Source organism: Grus americana, chromosome 16, assembly GCF_028858705.1.
Source record: "Grus americana isolate bGruAme1 chromosome 16, bGruAme1.mat, whole genome shotgun sequence".
Classification (NCBI taxonomy): Eukaryota; Metazoa; Chordata; class Aves; order Gruiformes; family Gruidae; genus Grus; species Grus americana.
Window position 1 is genome coordinate 15,576,621 of NC_072867.1, and position 18,209 is coordinate 15,594,829.

Genomic DNA, 18,209 nt, shown 5'->3' on the forward strand with positions numbered 1-18,209 from the left:
TCGCAAAGTCGCACACCCAGGCACTGCCTGCTGTATCAGCTAAAAATACGAGAATTACCATCTGGCTCACTTAATTCTTGGAAGCTTCATTCTTTCCCATCTGCAGGACTACAAACATCACAAAGGTAACGCTGCTCCTTAAAGTCAACATGAGCCACATTCTGGTGAGAACTCGGATTCCACCTGGAGTAAGTTCTCACGACTGTGCTGACGTCACCCACGCTGGTAACTCCGCGATCCTCACTTACTTGTTCCATGAACCTCCTCCCCTGTGAAGCGAATGTTGAAAGCGTACGTAGGGTCTCCACCACTGGCAAGTTTAACACAGAGCTGTGAGGACGGCACGCAGGCCAGCTGCCTTGCTGCCTGACAGAAATAGGAATTTTCTGAAGAACGGATCTCCCCTATTTAAAAACAAAAGAAAAAATAAAATCCCCATACTCAGAGTATTTTGCATTAATAAGCATCTGAGCTTGGTTAAAACAGATCTTGTTACAATGGATTTAAATGGATTTTGAAAAGGATAAACATTTCCCATACCTCCAACGATTTCCAAGGGATCCAGGGTGATTTCTGGGGCTGCATGATCAGCAGTTCTTTGGACAGTGGCATTCAGCACTCTGTTCATTACAGTCACTTTTGTGTCATAAAAGATTAAACCTAAATAAACACATTTCAGTACAGTTAATCTATCCTTCTACAATCTTTTTCTGAAATTCTCTAATGGACTAGAATAATAATTTCACCTCCATTAGGTAGGTAAGATATGGCTAATCCACATATTTTTATTCCCCCCCCGCCCCGCCAAAGTATTTGTTACTGTTTACTGGAAGTGCATTGGGTTAGAACACTGATGAACACAATTCTAATGGTATATAAATAGATCCCAGCAACTCCACCAGAATCTCTGTAAATCAGAAACACTTTGCCAAATAGCTTTCAGAAATAGGACATGTTTTGACAGTAATGATAGAGGCAAGAAAACACGATAAAAAATAGGGCTGTCACATTGCACCAAAAATACGGGCTCTACGATGACAATCTCTGAACATCCCTCACTTCCCCATACTGGGTTTACAAGGGTTTTTTCTAGCTGAGCCACATAAAAGCCTACTCATGCACACTGGCATCTTTGGTGAATTCTGTGTCGTCGTCGCCTTCTTCAGAAGAAAACAAGTTTGGGAAATGTAATGGACCTAAATCTTGTTTTTGTTTGTCGTCTAATGAAAACCTGTAAAAACTACCTTAAATGCTGATGCATGGTAAGTATATTCTTGATCTCTCTAATTCTACAACTTCGATAACAACGAGGATGCCAATGTGTCCTGGGACTGTCACCTGATCTGCTGCTTGTTGATGAACAAAGAGTTTTAATTTCTAGATACCCCCAAGAAGATAAAGGCATGTTTGAAGGCCACCAACAGACAAGAGATGGGCCAGCTCCCTCCATGGTGAAAAAAGGTGCACAGTGCCTATTAACTACTTGCAATAACAATTCCCCTCGCCTTTAAAAAAAAAAAAAAACAAAACCAAGAAAAAACTCCCACATTGAGAAGTGCCCTCGGGTTAATGCCGGTTTTTGGCTTTCACCTCAGACTCGTGCCAGCTTATCGGGTTGAGAACGAAGCCAATAAGCCTTTGTTAGCATGCTGAAACCACTCACTATCTCGCTTTCCCTCTCCCCTCCATGCTCTCCTTTCTGTCACATGTATACACCCATTAAAATCTTCTGCAAAGTATACTAAGAAATTCGATGTGGTGCATAGCGCACTCTTTCAGGCAACAACCACGTTCCCTGAGAAACAGACCTTTGGCCTCTTGCAGTAACGCAGCAATACTATTAGCGTACATCTCGGTCTGCCGAAGCTCCACCAGCGGCAAGAAGAATGTCTCCAACGTTGTATTGAGAGACTGAAGCAGCGCAAACCGTAGGCGTAGACTTTCAACAGGAACATCTGAGGTGGGAAACATCCAGTCAGACAGATAAAGAGATTCCCCACCTTCTGCAAAGTCCATCTTCCCAGCAGATTCAGTCCAGGAGCCACACAAGCTCCCTTCTAAAGCAGCCCCTCCTGATCCCTGCACATCAACAAGAGGGCTGATGATGCAAGAACAGCCATGATCGGTGATGATCCTTCCTGGATCTCGAGTCTCTGGGTGTCCAAGACCAGTATCTTTCATCATCACTGAATTTGCATTATCCGGAGACCATCTTAAAGGAACTTAGTGCTTAGAACAGGATTTAGGTGACTAAAATCTGCCTAGGTCCACAACTGAAATCCAACCTTCCTTCCCCCTGCAAGCTAAACTCACCAGATACCTTCCTGCTCCAGCCTGACCCAGGAGGTACGCTCAGAGAGCAAAGAGTTGCAGTGCATGTCTAACGATGCTACCAAAGGCACCGCGGTGCCCAAGGAGACAAAAGACCTAGACCCAGCGTTCCCCTCGGCCCACAACCTCCAAAGGAACGTCCCAACTACCTGAGCGACAGCCAGGTTGTTCAGGAGCACTACCTGGCTCTTCCATTGAAGAAAGCCTCTATGCAAACAATCTATACATACTCAACAGACAAGAAATTCTAGGATCTGCTGCATCAGCTGGATCCAAATAAACTTCATGGGGATGGAGCCGTGCTGGTGTAATTGCAAGGTGACGACAAAGCCTGTTAATATACTGGACAAGGGCTACATCCATTTCCAGTGTCCATTTCCGAGACGCTTTTTGAGCATGTCTTGCATCAATGCAGGCACACCTGAAACGTAAAAGACATAAGACCTGTTGAAACTTAAGTGCAATACTGCTTACTAAGAGCCTCTCGAGCACAACACCAAGTAGCTTGTTCTACTTCTCTCCATTTTTCTTAAGCAGAGCTGTTTCATTACAAAAATTCCAGTTTGAGATTTATCACCATGCCTCACTGTTACTTAATAATAAGAAAAAAAGGAACTACCTATTACGCTTACTTACTGAAGCGGATACAGGGGAAGGGGATGTGGCAATTAGCTCGTGGCTTGACACAGGGAGATAAGAGAGATTCATTTAAGGGACTTTCTTCCTGTGCAATATTAACAAGAAAGTAACCGTTCTCTCTTCCATGCTACTACTGACCCAGTAACAACACTGACAGTTTAAACAACTACCCAGTGCCCAGAGTAGAAAGCTGTTGTGGAAGGAAACCAGAGACAGCCAGATGGATCGACAGTTCTCATCAGGCCAATTTATTATACAGTTTGGAAGCTATAAAGGACAGTATGGCATATGATTCTGTTAGCTGTTGTGTACAAGAAAGTCAGGAACCTGCATTTTGACAGCATAGTGACTCTTTGAAAATATGTTTTAAGAAAATAACCAACAGTTTTCTCTACGGGTCTTGCAGCTGTGGATAGAAGTTTGCGTGTTACTAACACACTGGTTAAAGCTACTTGGAGTAGGAACACTTGGGATCAAGTTTGTTGGGGCTTTTTTGGGGGGTTTTTTGTGTTTTTTTTTTTTTTTTAAAAAGTGAGCAAAATTAATCAGCATCACCTTTACAAAACTATTTGCAAAATTTACCTTTCAAAATGTAGATCATATCCGCAGGACAGAATAGCTCTCCACACACTACGGATATCCTGTTTAGATCGGTCAACCACAAATCTGTGAAATCCATCCAGTGTCAAATACTTCTCCTCAGGAACTGACAGCAAAGATACGATCATGAAATGGTTAATGACTTATTATAAAGCCTACAAACCACACAGGAAAACAGCTGGTGTATGAAGTGGCTACCTGCCAGCTTTCTCTTTCTCTGGTTCTACCCATCCCACCATGGCTCATTTCTCGAGTAGTTCTAAGCACCATGCTATCCAGGTCAATCTGGCCTTCAATAAACGGCGCTCATTCTTTCCTCTCAAGGACACAAATTCCCCAGCTGCCCTCTGGAATAGCTCCACCGATGTATCTAATCAGGTATCAAGGATCCGTACTTGGCTGAATGCTGAAATTCCCTTCTTCTGAGCTAACCTGGCATTTCCTACAGTGAAGAGCAGAGACCAAGCTCATGTCTATGCACTCTTCCACCTGACCAGAGAAAGAAATGTCAAGCAAGATCCTGGAACTAACCCTTGTCATGGCATGGCTATGCTGTCTCCTCCATGGATAGACTAATTATGAGGCATCTGAAGCTTCTCTTTCATCCAATTTTCCTCTTGTAAGTTAATAATTTGGCTATGTAAGTTGAGAACCACAATTTAAAACCCCCTAGTTCAACCCCATGATCTCCTAATCCCCCCTCAAAAAAGTAAGAAAAAGCCTTGAAACTATACCTCTTAGGGGATCAGTTCTCTACCCAACGTATTCACGTGGCCTACGCACACTGTTACATGAATTGCATGAGCATGGTTTGCTCTCACTTACATAGATGAGTCCAGATTTACAGATATACACATAAAAGCAGCATTTTAAATCATTATTTAAAAAAAAAATTAAGTTAGCCTCATTAAAAACAAAGACAAACCAAATCTATCATGGCATCATATAAGCATGCCAACACAAAAAACATATTTCTTTTCTACGATAGAAAAATTCTGTACTGCTACTACCTTCCTGTTTCTTTGTGGGAGACTTTTCAGGGTCCTTCTCTTCAGGTTTGCTCTTCTCAGGAGATTTTGGCTTTACAGTAGGTTTCTTCTCACTTAAGGCTGTTCGGCTAAGGGACAAAGCGAATGTTAGGATGAAAGTTTTCTTTCATCTGTTCAAACCAAAACATTCCTTGAAGGTCTTTTATAATCTCAAAAGTTCCATTTCCCTCTTCCAACCCGTACATGGAAATACAGAGGGAGGGGGAATAAAACTTTGGATTCCTAAAGAAAAATCAAATGTTTCACAGCTGCCAAAAGGCTGAAGACACCAACCTGACACTATTGAGCACTGACTTTTCCTTTGTAGGTGGTTTAGTGACTGGGCGCTTGGTGCTCACAACTTTCACTGGATGCTGCTCTTTGCCCGCCTTGTTGTACTTGCTCTTGTCAAATTTTGGCTTGGGCACACCGTATTTCCTTAAAATCTTCCAACACAGAAAGTGAATAATTACCCAATGCTTTCAAGTTACACAAAAAAAGATGCTGAAAATAGTTTTCAAAGCACTACCTGAGTAAGCTGGTCCTCTAGCACTTTCTTTGGAGGGCGGACGTTTGTGAAGAACACATGAAGAAGGTTTCCAGGAGTCTGAGAATTTATCTGCTCTTTACTAAGATAGATATCAGCAACCTTAATGGGTTTCGCTGGAGTTAGGCTGAGCATTTGCTCAGAATGGATGCAGCTTTTAAATATTTCTGTGAGGACTTCCCGAGCACCTGGGACCAATTTCTCACCTAATTAAAAAAAGGAGTGCAAAATACTATGACAACTGTTTAGAATTTGAAACGTGAAAAAACATTTTGCATTCAGCTAAAATATTGTATCACCTGCCACTTGCTCTGAGAGAGAAAATTACTTTCAAAAAAATTCTACTAGCAGACCTGACCTTTCTGCACTCTAATGCCCCATTTATGACAGAGAATTGAATGCCTTCTCCCGTTTTGGCCATATACTGTAATTATTATTTGAGTGACTGTAGCGGTAAGGAAAAAAGTAGATTATTTATGATGCCAGTATAAAAATTATATCGTGTAGGCACACACCGACACCTATCAATCGAACTAGTAGTCAACTGAACTAGTATTAACCTCCCCTGTCCTCTGATGCCCGTTCCAGGTGTATTAGGGTCTGTATAGCTTTCACGTTGTTAGAGAATATAAATTAATAGCTGTACTACTTGAACGGTTTCTACTCAAATTATGCTGTGTCTAACAGTGGTAAATTATTACAGTGGCTATTTTCTCAAAAAAAGTCACTAAACTCAGTAGTTTTTTGGGTTGTTGGGGAGTTTTTTTGTGGGGTTTTTTTGTTTGGTTTGTTAGATGTTGGTTTGTTTTGTGTTTTTACTGTTTGATTAGCTGTGAGGACAGTTGAGCAATGTTCAGATTGCAAATAGCTGCTTGCTAACTGATGAGACAGAAGAAATTTGCTTTGAAATTACTCCCTGGATCCCCCTTGTTGTGACTCAACAATTAGCGAGTCATACAGAAGAGTCTCACCCTTGTATTGTGCTTTTTTTTGGGACGTACAAGTGAGATATTTGCCAATATGAAACCCACATACCTTTTATTGACTTATCATTGAAATAATCTTCTAGTGCTGGGCTCCCTTGTGTGTCAAATAAACTCTGATTTACAGTAGAAACAGTTAAAATCTCTTCAGTTGACATTTCCATCAGTTCATCTTCACCATCCAGACTTGACAAACCAATGAGATCACTGCTATTAAATAGACTGGCTCGGATTTTCTCTATTTTAGCTCTTGACCTTATCTGTACAAATAACGAAATTAGTTAACAGGAATTCTGACAAAACATTCACTTCCATTTATATGAATTTGGGTCTTAAGTTTTTTCCCCTCCCCATGTAAATAATCACTATTGCATCTCTTCTAACATTCTTCTACGTCAATAATTTGATACCAGGATTCAGGTTCAGCCTACAAAACATTCTTTCTAAGAACATCTGGCCACTGAAATCACCACGCTGCAAATTAATCAGGCACAGCTCTGAACCAGCTATTCCATTTCTTAGCCTGGAGACAGCCCTTAGAAATATCAGGTAAGAAAGTGAAAGTTTCAGATAGGTAACCTGTCATTATTTGCAACTCTGCTGTCTTTGCTTCAATTCTCCGTTTAGAAAAATATATCTAAATTAACACAGGCCTTGAAGTCTGAGCTACGCAAATCAGGAACAGGAACAATAACTTCCTTTGATTCCGAGAATAACCACCATGCATCATTATGAGAGCAGCCACAGACTTGGAGTAGGTTTCAATGTGAATATGCTGACAGCTTTCTGTACACACTTTATGGTTTATTTCAACTCTGGTGTCTTCACATCAATTAATTGCTTAAGAACAGCAACTGAAGATTCTCTATCTGAATAAGCCGATTTTCTTCAAAAAGGGAAACTGATACAATCCCAGACTATGCAAAAACATCTCTCTACGTTCACAGGCCACCAGAAATGGCTATGCTTTTGCAAGCTCCTGATATATCTGCAGCACACAGTGTAACAACAGAGAGGAAGGGTTCTTGTGCATGGCTGAAAACCTGGAGTGATCTGGGATCAGTGACGACCACTCACAATGCTTTTAAAAATTAATTTGGAACCAGAAATCGACAAAATTTATCATCTCTTCTAAAGTAACTTTATAGAGGAATCTGTAGATGGTTTAAAATATGTGAAAATGTAGTTATTAAACATGAAATAATTGCCTTGTGGGTCAAACCAAAGGGCCACCTATCTCTAAAGTAATCTCCAGCAGTGGCCAGTAGCAAGTCTTTGAAGAAAGTTACATGAAAGAGGTAATGAACAGATATTTATTTTCCTTTACATATTCTCTCAGCCTCCAGAAATCAACGGTTTAAAGATTTCTTAAGTTGAAGGCTGCATTGAGTGCTGTGCTTAAGAGTTACCACTTTGCACATCCTCCATGGACTTAATCCCTTATGAATTCATTTATACTCTTGGCTTCTACAACAGCTCACAGCAATAAGCTTTCCAACTTGGAACATGCGAGAGCGCTTCCTTCTGGTGTAAAATTGCTACTCGATAACTCCACTACTAGGTCTCCTCTATCCTTTGAGAGACAGTGAATGCTCCTAAGATTGTGAATGATACAGAGAAAGCCAATGCAGAGTAGAGTTCTGTGTTCCTCAGCCATCCTGCCCAAGCTGAGAACTCCTAGTCTCTTTAGTCCTGCATGCACATCAACATACATTTATTCTGCACTCATGACCTATACTGAGCTACTCTTTGCTAACAGTACTTTTCACTCTCCATCATTCAAGTTGCGGCCTCAGTCAAGCAGAAGAATCTTTACAGAAGAAAATACACAGCACGCTTTTTCCTTAACAGTCAGATCACGGTGTCACACACAAACCACAAAGAGTACAGTATTTCTCAAAGCCAGAGGTTAAAAAAAATCAGAATCAGATCTCATTTTCTCAGAAAAAAAACTGACCCCAAAGGCACCCTCTCCTGATTGAAGGCTATTACCTCCACTACAGCAAAACCTTTGATTGGCCGTGACAGAAGCGGCTGGTTGTCCAGAGATGTGACTGTGTACATCGATCCGACATCAGACGCAGATGCTGTTTCTACATTGTCAAGTGGTTCCCCGAGGCTGCCAAGGCTGCCGAGGCTTCCAGTACTGCAGTGTGAGAGATCCAAACTCTCCTGGCTGGAAACAACATGTGGTTCTAGTAATCCCGGTGGGATGGCCAGTTCCAGTCCAGCTTGAAACTGGTCAACCGAGATATCGCTAACGGTCCGAGATATACCCTGTGAGCTGCACAGGGAAGCCTGGCTTGTAGATGCTGAAGCACTAACGCTCATGGCAGGTGTGACACTGCTAGAGCTGCTGATATCCAGACTGTCTGCGCTACTTGAAACAGTTGGCTTTTCCAGTTCAGTTCTGCATTCTCCTCCTTCTGCTTTGTCCTTGATTTTTTTGGGATCCTCTTCCTGCAAAGGGATGTAGATCTCATCTTTGAAGACTCCACCATGTGCATTACATGCCTTTCTGATGGCACTTCTGACAGTACTCTCCTCCAAGTGAGTTGGGATTCCAGAAATGACAAGCAAGCGGCTATGAGCTGTGGGACCTACTAGTGCTTGGCACGCGTCTGCTACAGCATCATTTGTCACACCCAGCCCTTGTGGATCCTTTCTAGTCAGGTGTCTCAGAATTATAAGCAGAGTCAGTGCTCTATGAAACCATAACATATCCTCAGGCTTGCTTCCTCCTATACTGAGGATTGTAGCATCCGTTTCAGCTGCTCTGGATGAAGACCGTTTGCCTGAGGATGATGTCTTTTCCCGCTTCATTTTCACTTTTTTCCTCTTTGACAGCAAGCTTGGACTCTGTGGTGTCTGTCCTGGAGAAGATGAAGACGAGGACGAAGAGTCACTAAGATTTGGGGCACTAGTTGAAGACATCACATTAGCTGTTACACTCATATTTATAGGTAAGGTTACTTCTGCTACAGCAAGGCAGACTTCCATCAGAGCATGAAAGTATGTTGAAAATCTTCCTTGGTCAGCCCCTCCAACACCAGAACCACCGCACGCATTTCCAGACACCCAGTTTTGTGTTTCTTCATCGTACAACTTGTGAAGTTCTGACTGTAGGGCCATAAGCATAGCTAGACAGGGATTTAGCTGAAGGGCAATAGAAGACGACAATCCTGCTGGATTTTTTTTCTGCTCCAGGTTGTGAATTTTGCGAAGCAACTCAGCCAGGAGATGAAATATTAATTCCTTCACACACGCTGCCATGTCAGTTGTCCAGAGAAAGTTCCCTGTGTGTGGAAGGCAAGACATGGGAGTCAGCAGCGTTTCACTCATAGTAGCTTTATTATTACATGAGTTGCAACAGTAACATTTAAAAAAGCACAAAAAAGGTCATTTCAATGGCTGTTAGTTAAGAGAGACAGGAAGGCTATTCCAAGAAGTACCTATCGACAGAAAATTTCTGGAGTTTGAAGAAAATTTTGATATAATGCAAGAGCTCAGAAATACTTTGTGACTGTAATTTTTCTTTTTTTCCTAAACTCTCCATCTGAGCCAGCACATTGTTGGTTTTTATTATTAAGTAAATACTACATTCTCACCTAAAAATTCCACTACTTGCAAGAGAACTGAAGCAGGAATAGTATCCAGTTCATCTTCTGATTTTCCATCCCCATCTTCCAATTTCCAAGTTAACAGCTGTTCTGTGAATGCCATTGCCAGGGGGAATTCAAGAGGAAGAGAATGCAAGACCAACACAGCTCCGGGAGGAGGAGACACTCCTAAGCAAAAAGGTCAAAAGAAAATACTTATCATGACTCTAGGCAATGGTAAAGTAAAAGTAGTATCATATTTTTCAGGATTTTTTTTGAGGCTTGATTTATACTAAGTGAGAATTTTCTCCATTAAGTTCCTTGTAATAAACAAACAGGAATTTTTATCTATAATGATATGTTGATATAATCTATAATTGTAAAAGTACAGAATAACATTTTGTTTACATGACATACGTACAGGCTAAAAATAGTTCAATTTCATATCTAAATACATATAGAAATGGTTTTGTAAAAGTCCTTTGTAGTGCGACGCGTGTGATCAGTATTAATAAAAACATCAGCGACACGGCAGTTCAGCAAAAGAACTTAAGGACCTCCAGTCAAAAGTTTTCAGAGCTTACTGCAGCTCAGTCACCTTCACTGCTCTAATATAAATCACACTGTCTCTCCCTTAGGCTGGAAGGGTAAAAAGAATATTAATGACTGCTCTTGCCAGAGAAGCTGGGAAGACCTAGGTATTACTATACTGAACATATATTACTCTGCATATTAAAGGACCCTACAATCGCCTACAAAAGCAAAAAAAAAAAGTTAATCTCCATCTGAAAGGCAGCAACTCAAACAGCAATAGCACCAACGTGAACATTGCAGAAATATTAAAAAACATTCTTTGTGAACTCATGGAAGACAAAAATCAGAAAAAAACCCCCGCAGATCCTGACAGGTTTAACAGAACTAACAAAATCAGAGTCAGATGGCTTCCAACGTTTATAAAACCATGTTTTCTTGGTTAAGAACAATTGCAGATTTCTGCCAGGACACATTTCTTAATACCTTGTATAAGAATACTGTCACTACCAATGGTAGGACTGGTGACAATGTAGGAAGCTCAAGATGGAGGCAATGATGATGCTTCTCTCACTTTTGAGAATACAGTTTAAAAGGGTTTTTTTTACTTTTTTTTTTTTTACCTAGTTTGATGTGGACCTTGTCCGTAGGGGTGATCACCGAAGGGTACTGGTTGGTTGTTGGGGGAGGTGTTAGGCCTGTGTTGGTTGGAGAGGCATCTCGAGGATAGCACACTGCTTCGATTAGGTTTAACTGACCATTCCGTTTAACTTTATGCCCGAGCCCATAGACAAGCACTCTAGCCCAAGGTGCTTTATAGAGGGATGAACTAAGAAAAGAGCAAGGACAGTTCAGTAAGACTGTAACTAGCTACTAAAAATCCCAACCCAATCGCAGAAAAATTAAACACTCTGCAGTATTTATCCCACCACCCAGAAGATGAGTCTCTGAGAAGAGAAAAATCTAAAAAAATGAGCACCTACATACTTAGGGTTCACAGGGCCTCCACGGCACATCTTTGATCTTTGCCACTCTCAGCCCCTCAATTACTTACTCTTTGCGGAATCCAGACTGACTTTCCTTACAGGACACAATTACAAATGCAGCCCCAGGAAAATTAACATCCATATTGACTTTGGATTCTGAAATTGGGAATTCTTCAGCAGGAAACTGTTCTGGTGCCGTCTGTAACACAACATTTCATATTGAAAGCCCCCAAGCAGCAGCAAACTACCTCCCTCTTCTTTTTTCAAATAAAATATAGCATTGTAAATAATGACACAGTGTGAGGCCATTTCATTTTAATATGATCCAGAGTATTGCTACTGCTTGTGTTTTCAGCGTGCCCACTACGATCAGAATAGGAATACAATCTATCCAGAGAAACAATTCAGTGTGAGGGATGGTATTATGGAAGTTAGAATCACACACAAAGCAAGGGCTCCTTAGAAAGAAAAACAACACTGCTCATAAAACATTACTAAATATTTTACCTGCAAAAAGGAGCAGATCTGTTTAGCGAGGTCTAACAGACTCTCCTCTCCTTGATGCAGTGTCCGAGTAATGGCAACAGTAAGCCACTCTCTGATGGCTTGTGAATTGCCCTGGTAGAAGAGGTCTGTGGCAGCACAGTTCTGGGAATGGATGCAGTGTTGCAGGGACTGGGCCAAAAGAATAGAACTTGAACTGATTGTTCCATCTGTAATAACAAGTAAGATAAGACAAATGTGGAGATCGCTTCAACATGTTTATGTAGCCTGTGAAACAGACAGTGGAAAGAGAAGTTTTAAAACACTCAGAAGATTACAAGCCTCTACTTCCACTCCTGAGCAAGCGCACACCTCCTCTCAAAGGTCAGCAGTAGAAATGATCCACCCAAGACCAGACCTGCACCACTGATGTGGTTGCTTGCAGATGGGATGGCTCTCTAAATGCCAGCTGTATTCTTCACCTGCCTGAGCCAACAACCCTCAAGGAACCCTGCCGTATGGACACAGAGCTGTGGGTTCACGGCCACCTCATTTTGTTCCATGTACGAAGGCAGGCATATTTCAATTTACTGCACGAGTGACCAGAAGCACTCTCTTCCCCACTCATTCTAGACAAGGTGAAAGCGGCTTTATCTGTTCTCAAGCTTTCCCCATACATGAATGGGCAAGATAGCTTTTGGGTGGCCCCGAGTGGGTCACAAGCCCCAACATCTTTGTGGCTGTCATTCTGGAGCTAATGCGAGAAGTCAAAGAAAGACCAAGTGCAGTGCACAAAGGAGTGGACAATTCACCAGAACGTCAGATTGGAAACTATGTATTAGCAGGGCTTATATTAGACAAATTTTAACGAAGAAAAACTAAATAAAAGCTTGTAAAATTATCTTAAAGCCATGCAAAGTAGTGCTGTACTCTGCAAGAGGATCTTTTACAATGCGGCATCTGTTAGAGGTAGCCAAGTTTCTAAGTAACTGGAGGAGGGAACAGGACTTTTGCCAATGCTAAATAATTACTTTCAGTTATTAATAGCCTATATTTAGCACTTCCTACTTCCTCCTTATGTTCCAGCCACATTACACACATTTCTTTGCATGCAGAATAGCTTTGTCAACGATAATTGTCTTTGTTAACACTCACTTGAATTAGCCAAAGATTCTTTTCCATGATTCAGCACATATATTCTCTAATCAGATCTGTGATTCCAGTAGGAAAAGGACAAACCACTTTGTGAAATGAAGAAGAGTTGAATTTTGAAAACTGAGACCCCCAACTGGCATTTAGTTTTACTACCCTGGATTCAAACTATAAACCTTTCTCAATTCCTTACAAGAATCCCATGTGGACACTTCCCCCACCCAAACAGAAGATGATCGATGACAAAGGGACAGAAGCACACTGAATGGAGACTTAGGAGGACACCTGAACTCTCTTGAACACTTTTAATAAGATCATCAGCAAAAGAATTTTGGTTTAGTACCCTATCACTAAGGTCAGGAGTCCATTGAGACATTTTTTCAATTCCATTATTATAACTAATTACTCAATAAGAGCCAAATTAATTAGATTTCTTTTTTTTTGTCCCCAGAAAACAATTGTACCAAATGAAAGACAGCTGTGATAAAAATTAGTGTTTACCAGGAAGAGGTGGTGCAAGAAGTTGGTTGGAGAGCAACTGCAGGTGCTCCAGAGTGATATCACGGATAGCGGGAATGTGAAACAGGCGAGTAAACATATGCGGAGATTTAGGGGCAAAAATATTGAGGAGAGCCATGCGGCAGTACAGCTTGGCCAGAGAAGCTTCACTTCGCAAAAGCTCTCTAGAAAACACAAACATCAAAACATAAAATTGCTTCACCATACTTAAAGCCATATCCAGCAACCTGCCCCTGAATCCAAACATAAATGCCTAATTTATTCTTATTTAAAAGGTTCAGGTAGACCCAACTCTTTCTTATTCACTTCAGGTAGCACTCAGCCCATCTAATTCTGGTACCAAATTAAGGCACCTGAATTTGAAGCCAACTCTGCACAAAGTCAGTCAGGAGTTCTTGGGCTTTTAGATAACAACTGGTTGATGGTACAGGAAACCTAAGCTTCAGGGAAAGTACTGGTTAGACCAGCATGTACAAAACCGCTTTCATGTGACTAAGTGAAATCCTTCCAACAAGACAATTAGAATAAATTTCCTTTATTACGAAAAAAAAAAAATCAAAACCCCACTACCCATTAAACCATAAAGATTTCACGAATCTTTGTCAGCTTTAATCCAACAACTACAATAAGATTCAGAAGCTTCCTACTGCTCAAAATAAGGCTGCAGTAGGTAATTGTACTATAGGATGTAGTTCTAACTACATTTCTTTTTTTACCTGTGAATTTGGATATTGGTGTTATCCAGGGTAACCAATCCATTTGTTGCAGTCCTCCTATAACCAGCAGGCGGCCTTTCTAACATGTCAATGGGATACCAGTATCTTACCAGAACTCCTTCGCTTCTGAGATACGTCTCTACTTGTACTAATTCATTTACCTGGAACACCAAAACCAACGCTGTCAATAAACACAGTAATAACAATAGTTTTTCCCTTCAAAAAGGGCACCAAATCAGCATTCTAAGTAGTTTAGTACACTTATTCGTATTTGCTCACAGACATGTGATGCTGATGCATTAAAAGTCCTCCCAATGTATCTCTACTCACAGAATCAACATCCAGAACAACCCCATGAAGACCGAATGTCTTCAGCATCCCACGAATAGCAAACTTGGGTAAAGCTGTTCCAACAGCACTACTGGTAACGTTGTTACTGTCAGGAGAGCGAGTCACCACTGTGAGACCTAGTCAGAAAGGGACAACGCAATTTTTAAAGGTACAGCATTTTCCTCAGGTTGACAATTCATGCAGTAGATCCCAAGTACCTTAGCTTATATTTTCCCCTCAAGATACTTTTTGCTGACCTTACCTTTTCGTACTTTATCAATTGTAAATTTGTTTGCTTCATCTTTGATATCCTCGATAGTAGGAAGGTAGAGGTCTCTTGGGATGCCACCATTTTCCTCATAGAGGAATTCTACAGTTTGTCGTGCTATATCAACCATTCCTGGTAGACAGAAGGGAGTGCTTAGTTATTTTCCCCAGCCACTTGAAATAAGTTCTTGTTCTCATTAGCATCATAAGCAGATGAGCTGTCTAATTACTCAAATATTGTTTCAGCCAGGCTGATAGACAGGGAGTGGAGCTTTCCAGAGAAACATTGTATGCTGCTTATTAGGGCTCAGAATTCTTTCTTTGCATTTACTCTGACTTTCCCACAAACAGGTCGCCTCACCAGAACTGCATTCATTTACAAATCCCCCCTTATTAAAGCGTTCCTCAAAGGTTTTGCCTTGATAGACAGAAAATGCACGTATATAATTCCTTCCCAAACTATTATTCTGAAGTATTTATGTATCCACATCACAACAGTACAACGCACTCTGCCGCTATGTCTAAAGCCATTTTCCCTATTTAAATAGTACAACTTAAGTAAAAGCGTTAAAGAAAAATCATGCCCCCAAACCAAACTGATGAAAACAGCAAGTGAATGTTTTTTTTCTTTAGTTTAAATTTTCCAGCCCTGAATATGGTAAAACATAAAAGAAACACAGGTGTTATCACTTATTGCACATGATCTAAAACAACAAGCATGGAAATAAACACAGCATACCTAACTGTAAAGCTCCTTTAATCTGATCCAACCCAGACTTCCTCTCAGCCTCATTACGGAATCTTCTTCTAATTGTAGGGAAAACTTTAGTTTCCCAGGCTTTAACCAACAGGGCATAGTGATCCTCCTACAAAGACAAAAGTTATTTAGAACACCAAGAAGAAAGAAAAGTTAACAGCAGCTATACTTTCCTTAAGGAAGCAGGGAAAACCCTTGTATGGCAAAACTTAAAAATCTGAATTACGAGATCTGTATTTAGACTACAAGTTACAGCAGGCAGAGCTTGCCACATTCCTCACCCGGGGAATATCATCGTCGTCGTCATCGTCACTTTCATCATCTGCAATAGGAGGGGGATGAGGATCGGGGCCTGATGTGATAAAGTTCTCATAGCTTAGTTCCATTTTATAGTGGCAAGACGTGTCACTGTCATATTCTGCAAAACACATATGGAAATAATAAGATCATAACGCACTAGAAAGCATGCAAAAATATTCCATGAAGTTTTTGAGATATATTGCGTTCCACAGTCTCCAATCACCCTGTGGAAATGTAATGCATTTTGACACAGCATAACCAATTGCTTGATTCAATCAACTGTAACATCTTATTGTATTCAAAACCCTAATAAGATAATTTCTCATTGTAGTTGCATTAACTGAGAATAATTTGTACATCCATATAAAAGAAGACCAGACTTTTTTAATTGCCTTGTCTAAAATCAAATAAGCATGTATTTGATGATGCTTGTTGTACTGCTTTACCTAAACAGGCAGTACCTAAGGACTGCAGCCAGGATGTGCTTAAATCCAATTTAATTGACTGCAACTTCTGCTGAAAAAGGTTTAAAAGAAATGTTAATCATCACTTTACGTTGTTGAGCCGTAGCAACAGCGGCAATTCTACAAGGAGGTCCATGGGTCCCAGGATCAGAAGCTATGCTGGTGCCAGCATCGTTATCGCTGTCAGAAGCCATGGCAAAAGGCAACGCTTCAAAGTTGGCGCTTATTTCTTCGGCTAGGTCAATACACAGATCAGCAGCATTCCTGTGAGCCTGCCCTTCAGCATAGGCAAATTGGCGAGATCCAAAGTTAGCACGGACTTTCGTGTTCTGAAAGAAGATGCACATAAAAGCATTAAGATGAGCTGTGGATTGTTTTGATCCTTCTCTTTGCTCTTTTTAAAAAACTCTGCCAAAGGGATAAGCCGATCACATCTCCATGCCATACGGTTTTCCCAGCATCCCTAGCTATAAAACTGGATGCAGCAGGGAAAGTATTAAGCTTTTAAACACAAACTTTGAACTTGCCTTTTTTCTAGCTTCAAGATACAGCATATTTAGCTAGTACACTTTGAAGCAAGGTCACTGCTGGGAAGGAATACTAAATAGAAGGGCTACTAGCCCAGAATAACACCATTTCATCAAGCCAGCTGCACACTAGTGTCCTAATGGACAGAGAAAGTTCAGAATAATGATAAAACATACATGCACCTGGGAAGGGTAATGGAATAGCTCAACCTAACTCAGTAAAGGTAAAAACTATCACTCTACTTTTTTGTAGATAGGTAAGCAGGCTCAATATTTTATATATAATGGGGTTTTTTAATATTTCTGAAAGAATATATATCAAGTAACATATTTCCCTTGAAAACTTGCCTTTTTCTGAATGTGGACAACTGGCCACATTCCACCAGAGACATCTTCTAGATATGGCCCGAGTCGCTGCCCACAATAGGTAAAATAAACTCTGCCTTTAGCTGGCTGCCCTGGAGGGGGTGGAGTTCCTTCTGTTCTTTCCCATCCAATTCCTGCTACATCACCTGTAGAAAAATATAATCATCACAAGAAGAACATGGATTTAATCTGTTTTCTCATCTACTGTTTGCCTTCCATTTAGAGGATTTTCTGATTTAGCAGATAAGGTAGCCGTACTCTTACATACCAGGAGAAAGAGTCACATCCAATCTAACACTCTTCCACTGTAGCAAGCTGGAGCCATTGTAATGCACTGCTCGCCCATTGCTGAGAAGGAACACAAGAAGATTAAGAACAGCACTGAAACAAGTAAGGATGACAACTCACTACCAGCTGAAGTCTAGGTAGCTGTGATACTGACAGAAGGCAACTCAACTCCCCTTATTTTCATAAGGTGATAGTCTAGTTCATCATTTTAACATTTCAATTCAAACGTACATGTTGCCTACTACAATGCACTCACAATACTGCTCCCTAAGGAGCTTACAAATGGTACTGAACAAGACCATGATTTTTGATGCACATCTCCAACGTACTTGTGAAAGAGACAGGTGCCCACTGGGTTTGTCCAAGCACCATCCCGTTTTTCCGCTTCTGTAGCAAATCCAAATGAAACTATTGGTCCCGTGTCATCATCTGTATCTCCATAGGAAACTATTTCAATTTCCCAGTAGAATGATGGTGCCTGGAAATAAAAATAATAATAATTTAAAAAAAAAATTTACAAAACATAGGTAAAATAGAAAATCTTCTTTCTTGTTCTTTTCATGCACTATTGAATATTCAGTGACACAAACTGTTGTACAGTTGTAAGTTCCTACCTGTACTGGAACTGGTGAAGTGGCATAGATAAATGTGCCCCGAGGCAGTCCCCCACCTGCACTCGGATCAGCCAGAAAGGTCACAGCTGTGAGATGCGATGAAAACATGCATGCTCGCACAGGGGGAAACACTCTTGATGGGCTCCAAGTGATTTCTTTGGGCTACAAACATGAAAAGAGCA

General features: G+C 40.8%; 1 protein-coding gene across 5 annotated transcripts in view; it reads right to left on the bottom strand.

The window, feature by feature from the left end:
* Positions 1-18,209, bottom strand: part of HECTD4 (HECT domain E3 ubiquitin protein ligase 4) — a 76,402-nt gene that overhangs the window by 9,006 nt on the left and 49,187 nt on the right. For all 5 annotated transcript variants that reach the window (XM_054844675.1, XM_054844673.1, XM_054844674.1 and 2 more), the window contains 25 exons: positions 18,028-18,189; positions 17,743-17,891; positions 17,394-17,473; positions 17,108-17,271; positions 16,324-16,561; positions 15,750-15,886; positions 15,451-15,577; positions 14,707-14,844; positions 14,445-14,581; positions 14,115-14,275; positions 13,381-13,562; positions 11,752-11,957; positions 11,313-11,443; positions 10,882-11,087; positions 9,737-9,916; positions 8,121-9,424; positions 6,181-6,388; positions 5,128-5,351; positions 4,893-5,044; positions 4,581-4,687; positions 3,553-3,676; positions 2,562-2,752; positions 1,809-1,955; positions 541-660; positions 249-404 (listed from right to left, as the gene is read on the bottom strand). In XM_054844675.1, coding sequence (XP_054700650.1) covers positions 249-404; positions 541-660; positions 1,809-1,955; positions 2,562-2,752; positions 3,553-3,676; positions 4,581-4,687; positions 4,893-5,044; positions 5,128-5,351; positions 6,181-6,388; positions 8,121-9,424; positions 9,737-9,916; positions 10,882-11,087; positions 11,313-11,443; positions 11,752-11,957; positions 13,381-13,562; positions 14,115-14,275; positions 14,445-14,581; positions 14,707-14,844; positions 15,451-15,577; positions 15,750-15,886; positions 16,324-16,561; positions 17,108-17,271; positions 17,394-17,473; positions 17,743-17,891; positions 18,028-18,189 — 5,131 coding nt within the window. The remainder of the gene's footprint in view (positions 1-248; positions 405-540; positions 661-1,808; positions 1,956-2,561; positions 2,753-3,552; positions 3,677-4,580; positions 4,688-4,892; positions 5,045-5,127; positions 5,352-6,180; positions 6,389-8,120; positions 9,425-9,736; positions 9,917-10,881; positions 11,088-11,312; positions 11,444-11,751; positions 11,958-13,380; positions 13,563-14,114; positions 14,276-14,444; positions 14,582-14,706; positions 14,845-15,450; positions 15,578-15,749; positions 15,887-16,323; positions 16,562-17,107; positions 17,272-17,393; positions 17,474-17,742; positions 17,892-18,027; positions 18,190-18,209) is intronic.